This window comes from Anomaloglossus baeobatrachus, chromosome 1 (assembly GCF_048569485.1).
Source record: "Anomaloglossus baeobatrachus isolate aAnoBae1 chromosome 1, aAnoBae1.hap1, whole genome shotgun sequence".
NCBI classification, from domain to species: domain Eukaryota; kingdom Metazoa; phylum Chordata; class Amphibia; order Anura; family Aromobatidae; genus Anomaloglossus; species Anomaloglossus baeobatrachus.
The window spans coordinates 883,581,748-883,593,772 of record NC_134353.1 but is presented as its reverse complement, the minus strand read 5'-3'; the positions used below and the strand labels follow the sequence as shown (position 1 = coordinate 883,593,772).

General features: G+C 43.0%; 1 protein-coding gene across 2 annotated transcripts in view; it reads right to left on the bottom strand.

The window, feature by feature from the left end:
- Positions 1 to 12,025, bottom strand: part of ARL15 (ARF like GTPase 15) — a 381,074-nt gene that overhangs the window by 231,971 nt on the left and 137,078 nt on the right. For both annotated transcript variants that reach the window (XM_075342828.1, XM_075342833.1), the window contains 2 exons: positions 1,559 to 1,703; positions 599 to 658 (listed from right to left, as the gene is read on the bottom strand). In XM_075342828.1, the coding sequence (XP_075198943.1) occupies positions 599 to 658; positions 1,559 to 1,703 (205 nt within the window). The remainder of the gene's footprint in view (positions 1 to 598; positions 659 to 1,558; positions 1,704 to 12,025) is intronic.

Genomic DNA, 12,025 nt, shown 5'->3' with positions numbered 1-12,025 from the left:
TGGCCATAACTAATCATACCCCAAGCTCCACCCATTTTGTTGGAGCTGAAGAGAATTGAGTGAAAACACCAGAAGCTGCATTTTTTGCGAAACCCTGCAAAAAAAAAATAAAATTATGACTGTCAGCATTTTGTGGGGTAAAGAGGGGGTGGGGGGTTAGCCAGAAACCTAGCAAAAAAAGCTTTGGTGAATCGCCAATAATAAATACTCTGCTCCCGATTATTTAGAATAAAAATCTGTGTGGATTTTATTCATGGTGTATGTGAATGGGGTTAGAAAGCCCTCAATCACCGGCATTAGAGCTGGATTGTCATAAGATCTGGCACAGATTTTGGCTGGGGCTCCATTCTGACTTTCGTCAAGACATGGATTGTATCGATGAAGCTCTCTGTATGCCGTAGCTACATAAAATAATGCAAGTGTATTGTCTTACGCTGCGAATCAGAGCATGTCACAAAAAGTTAGGCCAATTGGATTTTTTTGTGACTTGCTTTCCATGGTCTTATTCTGACCCCTAAACACCTGCCGGAGCATTCTGGACAATTTACCCCAAACTGCAGGAATTCATACAGAACACACAGAAGAAATGTCACCGTACCTCCGAGCTCTTTCACATTGAGAATGGCACTCTGGAATGGAATGGCTTTTATACTAAAACCTGAAATATAAAGAGGACAGAGTGAGGAGCAGGTAACGTACCGCGCACCAACAGCGCTTCACAAAACAGTCAGAGACCTCCCTTAATGCATACCAAATCTACATTCAGGGTCAGAAAAAATTAGGCAACATTTACCAGAAAATTAGAAAAGAAAAAAAAATAAGCTTCCTGAGCCAAAGATATTAGTAACCCTTTATGCACCCGATTTTTCACTTTTGCATACCCTTTTTTTGTTTGCAAGGGGAGGGGGGGGGCTTTTCTCTCTTTTTTTTTTAAAAGAAAGTTTCCGTCTTCCGACGGATGACTACATGTACTAGAAAACGTGAAGACAAAAACAAAAATAAATTTGTGTCACCATTTTTCAAGCCCCATAACCTTTTTACTTTTCGGTCAATGGACTTATTAAAAAGTCTGATGATCTGATTCTTTCACTGACACTATCAAGGGGCGCACACAATGTTTTGATGTTTTTTATGTGGTACGTTTCAATTTTCATTTTTGTTTATGGCTCACTAAGCAAGGAGCGCAGCACTTACAAGCTCTACTGGAAAGGGTTTGTAAGCGCCACTCTAAACCTGTCTGGTCCAATGTATCCAGCCAGCACCATTGTCCCTGCTCTTTTTTGATGTTTCAGAGGCAAAATTGTCTCTAATTGCAGAGTGCACAATTCGGGATAATAGCACACCCACACTGTACTGTCAATCAGGAGTGTAGTCACTCCTGGCAAGGAAAATGTGTGCATTCCTAAAGACAACCCCTTTAAGGATGTGTACATTTTTTTATATGGGTTTCTAACTGTAAACCAATGATGCAAGGCCGAATTCGGCATGCGATGCAAACCACTGGACGCCATATTAGCATAATAAATACGTTGGGCTTGATAAGAGCAGTTTCCATTACCTGTGGTAGGCACAATATTGTCTTGGCTCTCGCTGCACAGATGTGTTAGGAGACTCGTCTTCCCAGAGCCTGTGAGTCCTATACAAACAATATCATATTCAGGTCGAGGAGGTGGAGGACCCTTACAACAGAGGGCTCGAAAACACTGCGAAAACAAATCAGAAAACAAATGAGCGTTAATAGCCGATCATATGAAGCATGTCCAGCGCACGCGTGTCCTGTCACCAAGAAAACTGCCCCGAGCATCAATACCAGGAATAAAACTAGAGGTATCGAGGAAACAATGCTCAATTGTACTTTCAATTATGTTTTGCTCCTAAAAGTAATTTAGACTATTAAATCCCCAAAAAGGTCAGGTTTTTGTTTTGTTTTTGTTTTTTTAGAGATTGGATCATACAAATTGACAAAATAAAAAGTCACAGCACAAACCATGAAATTACACACTTATATGTTGTCTACAATTCTTAACCCATCCTTTATTACAGAATATTGTCTCCAGATCTCAGCCCTTCTTAATGCTACCATGAGCCTCCACTGCCAATGACTGTCAGATCAAGGCCATCCGAGACGAGCCCGTTGTGGGACATTGACTACTTTAGTGGCACCAACATGAGAAGACACAATGCATGACCAATCCACTGCTAGGATCTTTACGGTCACAGAAGTGCCTCCAGTGACTGTGGAGAGGATGTGTGCATGTGTGGAACACTTCTAAGAGAGTCTTCAAGAGCAGTAGTGTGCAGCTCCTATAGATTGTGAAGGTCAAGCACGCTCCCTTCCGCACCATTCACAAAAGTAGAGATGAGCGGTTCCATCGAGGTTCGGTTTGCCGGCAGCAAACGAGCAGAGCTCCACAGGCTCCAGCTTGACCTGAACTCCGGATCAAGTCACTAATTGGCAGTTTGAGTCTTCACCCACATAGAGCCAGCCATAAGCAGATCACTTCCAAGGGAGGGTGAGCGAGCTTTTTCAAATTTGTTTTTGGCGCTCATTACATGTGATCATGAGGTTACCCCCAGTGTGCACCATTCAAACACTGTAAACAGTTTGCACTGAACTGAGCAACAAGCGTACCTGCGCACAACTTTGCTTGCACGAGTTTTGTTCGTACGTAAAAGCATCCAATCCCAGAACCTGAACCTTGATTTTTTAAATTTGGTGTTCAGTACCAAAACCGAACCTCAGGTTCAGTCATCTCTACACAAGAGGAACACAGCATCATTTCCTCTCACTACATTCACTTACAGGTAAAATATATGTTTGTACCGTGTTAGCCAGTAGAGATAAAAATAAACTGAAGTCCTGAGTTGTTGATACCTTTTAATGGCTAACTGAAAAGATGGTAATAATAGCAAGCTTTCGGGCCTGAAGAAGAGACCTGAGAGTCTCGAAAGCTTGCTATTATTACCATCTTTTCAGTTAGCCATTAAAAAGGTATCAACCACTGAGGACTTCAGTTCTTTTAAATAATTTTTTACATTCACTTAATGTGTCCAGTGGCGGAGGTCTCAACATCCTCCAAAACTCAGTCCCTCAGTCTTGGAAGAAGGATTGGTTCTTTGGTTCTGTAACAATATCAGAAGAGCACAATTTGGGCCACAAGCACAGTAATGCCCGTGGTAAGAACAGTCACTCAATTTTGAGCCCTTCACCACCCTCCTCCTTAAAAAAAAAAAACAGAGGAATTTGGGAAGTGCAGCGCACTTCAAGACATGGCCCAAACCTTCTAAATCACTGATAACGCACAGAGTATCAGAACGATTCCTGAAAGGCAGTTGTATTACGGCAGCCTGTAACCGGTGTCATAGTGCCAACTGCCCACAAAACTAATGTCCTTGGTGTAATTTTGCATCATTCTGTCTATTTCTTCCTATAACAATCTGGACAGACCCTTTACTCTAACGGCTGGAACCCACCGCGTCTGAGGAATGTGTCCGAGCCGGCAGTGAGGCGATTAGGATTTGTTCTGCTGACGACGGCTTTCTGCGCTGAACGAGGCCCTGTAGGAGCACTTTAATGCTTAACACACATGGTGAAAGTGTCGAGCCGTGTCTTACATTCATCTACTACCGAGAGACAAGTGGGAACTGTATAAAACACAGTTCATTGGATCAGGCTGGCGTCCTTTTATTGGTTTTTGGGGATGCATAATCCATTTGTGATCACAGTCAGCTTGACGCAAGGAGGTAAAAGTTGGGTCGGAATGGAGCGAGGAAGAAACAAACAGTCAGTCCTGCCAGCTAATTTTATAGCTCTAATGAACCTCTGTGTTATGCAGCATCACACCTGTAACGTAACTGAAAATATTACACGTTCCTCTACATTAAATCCACTGTGAACATGGCGAGCCAAGGTGGATATACAGACGGGAGGCAGAGGACCGAACACTTTGGGGGCTGAGGGGTTTTCAGGGAACATATCCCTTGGGGTTGAAGAGATTTCTTCTAAGTTGTATTCATCTCAAGGGTGGTCCACCATGAGTTAATTTACCATCTGATCCTTGGCAGTTCCGACAAATGCAGGGACCATATATTCCTTACACCTGTCAAGCTAAATCACTCTTGGATCTCCACTGAACGCATTTTAGGCTAAGATGAATAACTGGTAGGTTTCTGATATTTTGGATTTTCTGCACTTTTTAACTAAATAAGGTTACATACATTTTTATAACTTTTTTGACACTTTTTTTGGTATGTCACGTTTTAAAAAAAGCTGCTTTGTTTTTGATATTTCCTGGTATTTGGGTTTCACAAAAAAAAAACAAAACAAAAAAACAACTATTATCTCCTTAGTAACAGAGCCAATTTTGAGCCCAATAGTGATGAGCGGGCACTACCATGCTCGGGTGCTCGTAACTAGTGAGGCGTGAGAGCTACCATGCTCGGGTGCTCGTAACTAGTGAGGCGTGAGAGCTACCATGCTCGGGTGCTCGTAACTAGTGAGGCGTGAGAGCTACCATGCTCAGGTGCTCAGTACTTGTAACTAGTGAGGCGTGAGAACTACCATGTTTGGGTGCTTTGTACTCGTAACTAGTGATGAGCGAGCACTACCATGCTCAGGTGCTCGGTATTCGTAACTGCTGATGAGCGAGCACTACCATGTTTGGGTGCTTTGTACTCGTAACTAGTGATGAGTGGGCACTACCAGGCTCAGGTGCCCAGTACTCGTAACTAGTGAGGCGTGAGCACTACCATGCTCGGGTGCTCAGTACTCGTAACTAGTGATGAGCGGGCACTACCATGCTTGGGTGCTCGCAACTAGTGATGAGCGAGCCTTACCATGCTCGGGTGCTCAGTACTTGTAGCTAGTGATGAGCGGGCACTACCATGCTCAGTACTTGTAACTAGCGAGGTGTGAGCAGTACCATTCTCTGTGCTTGTAATGAACATTTGGAATCTTGCATACCCGACCATAAATGGACGTCATTGGGCATTTTTTCCAAAGATTTCTCAAAAAAATCCACTAGTTCCCCATTAACTTCCATTACACTTGGGTTCTCGAGTACCACCAATCCGTTGCGAGTACAGGGCAAGGTAGTCCTTGCTGATCTCTAGAGCCTAATGACCAAGGTCCATTTTTCAAATGTGATCACTTTCACTTTATTTAGTAATAACTCTGGAATCCTTCTATACATCCCAATTTTTCAGAGATTGTTTTTTCTTGTGGCACATTGTGCTTTATATTAGTGGCATAATTTAGTTTTTCAATTTTTATTTTTTTTGTGAAAATACCTGAAATTTGGTGAATATTTTGAAAAATTTGTGATTTTATAACTTAATTTTTATAGGCATACCAAACAAAATAATAAATATTTCCCACATGTGTACTTTATGTCAGCTTCATTAATTCAAACGTCTTTTTATTTCATTACGATGTTCAAAGGGTTAAATTAATCAGCAATTTTTCATTTTTTTTTCAAAGATCTAAGAATCTAATTTTGTACGGATCTATTCAGTTTTGAAGGGAGTTTGAGGGATCTATGTATATATATATGTATATATATTTTTCCACTAAAATATTGTTTTAGCGCCAAGATTTCCCATTTTCGCTACGGATAAGAGTAAAAAAAAATGGATCCTAAAATGTGTTCTATAATTTCTCTTTAACATGGAAATATCCCATATGTGGTCAAAAACCACAGTAGGGGTGCAGAGCTGGGCTCGGAAAGGGAAGAAGCAACATTTGGTGTTCAGAGCATACATTTGACCAAAATAGATTACGGACAACATGTCTCCATTGCAATGCCCCTTAGGTACCAAAACAGCAGATACCCACACAAGTGACCCCATTTTAGAAATTAAACCTCTATATGAATTTATCTAGGGGGGTGTTGAGAGCTTTGAACATACAGGTGCTTCACAAAATTTTATAACATATGAGTGTGATAATGAAATATTATCCACCCAAATCTGGGAGGAACAGATTGCAAATGCTACATGGCGTACACCAAGTCCTTGATAACCAAAACCGCAAAAAACCCCAACAAGTGACCCAATTTGCAAACTAGACCTATCAAGGTATTTATCTAGGATCGTATTGAGAATTTTGAAAACTAAAAAGGTTTTTTTCTGCTAAAATTTTGTTTTAGTTCCTATTTTGTAATTTTCACAAGGGAAAAAACTGTGAAAATGGTCCCCATAATTTGTTACGCATTTGGGTTTTTTTGCAGCAAAATTTGAGATTTTAACCCCAAGCTTGTAATTTTTTACAAAGGGTAACAGGTGTAAATGGATCCCATAATTTGTCACGCAATGTCTCCTGAACATGATGGCACTGCATATGTGGTCAAAAACTACTGTTTGGGCACATGGTAGGGCTCGGAAAGCAAAGAATGCTCTTTAATTTTTGTAATGTAAAATTTGAACACCATGTTCTATTTGCAGAGCACCTGAACTGCCCAAAAAAAGTTGAAACCCCCACAAGTGACCCCATATTGGAATCTTCACTGCTTAAAAAAAAAAAAAATCAATCTAGGGGTATAGTGAGTATTATGAACCCACAGGTGCACCAGAGAATTTTATAAACATTGGGAAGTTGAAATCTAACATTTTAGTGTTGTAAAAAAAAATAAAAAATGAATAAACAAAAAAATTATTAGCTGCAAATTATTACACAAGAGTTGATAGGTGAAATTGTTCCCCACAATTAGTCACACAATTTCTCCAAAAGGCAGTTATGCCCCATGTATCGTCAGAAACTACTGTTTGGCCACGTGGCTTGGCACAGAAAGAAGTAGCACGGTTTGGATTTTGGAACTCAGATTTTGCTACAATATTTTGAGGCGATAGTTCCGGAGCCCCTAAAATGGCAGAACAGCAGAAGAAAAAAAAAAAAAACAAAGCGAGCCCATTTTAGAAATTGCACCCCTTGATGAATTAATACAGCTGAAGAAACTATTTTGGCCCCATAGGTGTTTAGGTTTTTTACTGGTAACATTTTGAGATGCACGCTTTTTTGAATGCTTTTAGCATATGGCCATCTTCATTCTTCTGTTACACGCTGAGCATTTACGTTGTGGTTTCAGTGTAATTCACACAAAAATGTGATTCAGACGAAACCTCAGATGGAGATACTGTGGACTCCATTTGGCATCTGTTCCAGTGGTGTCCATCTTTTAGGAGTGTACTCATCTGCGGTCTACACCTAAGGCCCCGTCACACACAGAGATAAATCTTTGGCAGATCTGTGGTTGCAGTGAAATCATGGACATATTGTTCCATTTGTACACGGCCACAAACCTGGCACTGATTGTCCACAATTTCACTGCAACCACAGATCTGCCGCAGATTTATCTCTGTGTGTGACAGGGCCTTTATGCGGTAGAAAGAAGTATAAAATAATGGGACACTGCCGGGATAGAGGCCAGAAGGAGTTTTACACTGACTCAACCTGTTAAACGCCCGCTTATAAGCTGGATGTAACAGGCCACCATAACCGGAGGTCATCAGATTACTACAGGGTGCCATGGAAACTATCGGCAGTCACGATTTCAATTGTAGGGTGTCAATAGTATTAATGGGGGGGTCCTCTCCACCCTTTTAACCACTTAAATGCCACTGTCACAATTGGCAGTGGCATTTAAGGGTTTAGTCGGCCCCTACAGATTCCAAAACAGATATCGAGCAGATAGTGCAAGGTGTCAGCTGTCATACACACCTGACACCCAATGGGGTACTACTCCTTCCTCAGCGTTGTGAAAAATTGGTGCTCAGGAATAAAACTCCTTAACCCCTTAGTGACGGAGCTAATTTTCACCTTAATGACCAGACCAAATTTTGCAATTCTGACCAGTGTCACTTCATGAGGTTATAACTCTGGAACGCTTCAACGGATCCCGGTGATTCTGAGATTGTTTTTTCGTCACATATTGGACTTCATGTTAGTACCAAATTTAGGACAATATTTTTTGCGTTTATTGAAGAAAAAAATTGAATATTGGCAAAAATTTTGAAAATTTAGCAATTTTCAACTTTTGAATTTTTATACCGTTAAACCAGAGATTTCTGTGACACAAAATAGTTAATAAATAACATTTCCCACATGTCTACTTTACATCAGCACAATTTTGGAAACAAAATTTTTTTTGTTAGGAAGTTAGAGGGGTTCAAAGTTTATCAGCGATTTCTCATTTTTACATCAAAATTTACAAAACCATTTTTTTAGGGACCACATCACATTTGAAGTGACTTTAATAGGCCTAGATGACAGAAAATACCCAAAAGTGACACCATTCTAAAAACTGCACCCCCCAAAGTACTCAAAACCACATTCAAGAAGTTTGTTAACCCTTCAGGTGCTTCACATGAACAAAAGCAATGTGGAATGAAAAAAAGCAAAAATTAAATTTTACCTACAAATGTTGCTCTAACCCAAATTTATTCACTTTTAGAAGAACTAACACAACAAAATGGATCCCAAAACTTGTTCCCCACTTTCTTATGAGTGCGCCGATACCCCACATGTGGTCAGAAACCTCTGTTTGGACAAATGGGAGGGCTCGGAACAGAAGGAGCAATATTTGAATTTTGGAAAGCAAATTTGGCTGAAATAGATTGCGGGCACCATGTTGCATTTACAGGTCCGCTAAGGTACCTAAACAGAAGAAACCCCTCACAAGTGACACCATTTTGGAAACTAGACCCCTCAAGGCTTCTATCTAGGGGTATAGTGAGCATTTTAGATCCACAGGTACTTCACATATTTTGTTAACGTTACGTTGTCATATTGAAAATTTTAATAATTTTCTCAAAAATGTTGCTTTAGCATCAATTTTCTCACTTTTTCAAGAGGTAATTCCAAAAATTTGACCTCAAGGTTTGTTAACCACTTTTTTATGAGCGCGGCGATACCTCACTTGTGGTCTGAAACCTTTGTTTGGACAAATGGGAGGGCTTGGAACGAAAGGAGCAATATTTGAATTTTGGAAAGGAAATTTGGCTGAAAAAGATTGCGGGCACCATGTCACATTTGGAGGACCCCTAAGGTACCTAAACAGCAGAAACCCCACACAAGTGACCCCATTTTGGAAACTAGGCCCCTCAAGGAATTTATCTAGATGTTTGGTGAGTACCCTGAACCCCCAGGTGCTTCACAGAATTTTATAACGTTGAGCCATGAAAAAAAAAAAATTTTTACCACAAAATTGTTATTTCAACCAGGTAGCTTTTTTTTTTAACAAGAGTAAAAGGAAAAAATTCAGCATAACATTTATTGTGCAATTTCTCCTGAGTTTGGCGATACCTTATATGTGGTGGAAATCAACTGTTTGGGCGCATGGCAGGGCTCGGAAGGGAAGGAGTGCCATTTGACTGCAAAATTGGCTGGAATCAATAGCGGACGCCAGGTTGCATTTGGAGAGCCCCTGAGGTGCCTAAACAGTGGAGGTCCCCCACAAGTGACTCCATTCTGGAAACAAGACACCTCAAGGCTTTTATCTAGGTGTATAGTGAGCAGTATGAATCCATGAATACTTCACAGAATTTGATAAGCTTAGGTTGCCATATTGAAAATTTTCATTTTTTTCACAAAAATGTTGCTTCAGCATCAAATTTCTCACTTTTTCAAGAGACAACAACAAACCGTGGACCCAACAGGTTGTTATCCAATGTCTTATGAGCACAGGGATACCCCACATGTGGCCAAAAACCTCTGTTTGGATAAATGGGAGGGCTTGGAATGGAAGCAGCACCATTTGAATTCTGGAAAAGTTGAAATAAATTGCGGGCACCATGTCACATTTGCAGGGCCCCTTGGGTACCTATACATTAGAAACCCCCACAAGTGACCCCATTTTGGAAACTGGATTTTATTCAGGAGTATAATAAGCATTTTGAATCCACAGGTACTTCACAAAAATGTTGCTGTAGCAACAAATGTCTCACTTTTAGGCTATGTGGCCATGAGCCAGTGACACGGCGTCTAGTACACAGTGTCAGCCTCCTGCAGAGATGTGAGTGTTGTCCACGGGAGAACGCAGCTGCCCATGCCCACGATTTGGGTTCAGGCCGCTGTGGAGCTCTATGCTACCTGCAGAGAACACTCATCTCCGCAGCATAAATTGACATGCTGAGGCTCGGGAAGCTGCGCCACAGGTCAGTTTATGTGGCGGAGAAAAGAAGCACATTGGGCAAGCACATTGGGCATGGGATTTCTAAAAATCCTTCCACTGTGCTTCTACTGCACAATGCAGCGTTATGGACGCAGGGAAAACACTCTGCGCCCAAAACGCTGCAAATCCCGATTGTGGGCGCACAGCCTAAAATGCTACAATGGATGAATGGATACATGTCAAACATATATAACGTCCCACCCCCTGCATATTCTAAGCTGGCGCCCTTTAGTGCCTTTCATGTGGCACTAAAGGGTGCCTAGCCTTGTATTTAGCCCCCAAAAAAAATAATAATTAAAATAAACGACGTGGGGTCCCCCCCATTTTTGATAGCCAGCTAGGGTAAAGCAGACAGCTGTAGCCTGCAAACCACAGCTGACAGCTTCACCTTGTCTGGTGATCAATTTGGAGGGCTCCCCAGGCATTTTTTTTAAAAAAAAAAAAAACGTGGGGTCCCCCCCAAATTAGATCACCAGCCAAGGTGAAGCGGACAGCTGGGGTCTGGTATTCTCAGGGTGGGAAGAGCCATGGTTATTGGACTCTTCCCAGCCTAAAAATAGCAGGCCGCAGCCGCCCCAGAAGTGGCGCATCCATTAGATGCGCCAATCCTGGCGCTTCGCCCCAGCTCATCCCGCGCCCTGGTGCGGTGGCAGACGGGGTAATATATGGGGTTGATACCAGCTGTAATGTCACCTGGCATCAAGCCCTGGGGTTAGTGATGTCACGGCATCTAAACAGATACCCGACATCACTAACCCAGTCAAGTAATAGACAAAAAAAAAAAAGACAAAAAAAAAATTTATTTGAAAAAAAAAACTCCCCGAAACATTCCTCTTTCCCCAATTTATTGAAAATAAAGAAATTACGGTCGCTGTAATCCGCTGTAATCCGTGAGGTCCCACGCCGACTCTGGATCTTCTAGAATATGGGGGGCACGTTCAGGGAACGTATCCCCCATTTTCTGGAAGAGCAAGCTCTCCATGAGCAGTGTGGGTGCAGTAATCTGAGAATACTGCACTCACACTGCCCCGGTCCAACTTAGGGCAGAGTGACCTGCAGTAACCTCATTCCAGAATATGAGGGGCACGCTCACAGAACGTACCCCCCATTTTCTGGAACAGCAGTCTCTCCATGTGAGGACCACACTCCTCACATGGAGAGACTGCTGATTACTGCACTGACTCTCCCCCGGTCCACAGTGGAGCAGCCTGTGCATCAGCGACGTCAGCGTCCCTGCAAGACTGACGTCGCTGATGCACAGGCTGCTCCACTGTGGACCGGGGGAGGAATCCAGCTGACAGCCGCTGTCTGCGCATGCGCCGTCAGCATTCAAGAAGGAGGCGGTGTGATCGCGGGACGGATCACCAGACAGGTAACGTATGACCGGGGGCTCGGGGGCTGGGGGGGGGGTGATGGGGGGTGACCTAGTGGGACCTGGGGGGACCTGGGGACACCTGGGGACACCTTTCTGCCGCATGTGACGTGTCACATGCGGCAGAAAGAGCAGAATGAATGCGGGGGAGGGGGGGTGGCTCTGGAGACCCGGAGGGGGCTCCGGTGACCAGAGGGCTCCGGTGGACCGGAGGAGGGGTCAGGGGGAGGACATTTCCCTCCGATCTGAAATGTTTGATCATTTCAGATCGGAGGGAAATGAATGCAGAGCCGGCTGCGGCAGTTTTCAGCGCGCGTCGGCGCCATCTTGCACGCTCCGGAGGGGGGCTCTGAAGAACTGGAGGGGGCTCCAGGGACCAAAGAGCTCCGGTGTACCGGAGGAGAGGTCAGGAGGGGGACATTTCCCTCCGATCTGAAATGTTTGATCATTTCAGATCGGAGGGAAATGAATGCAGAGGCGGCGGCGG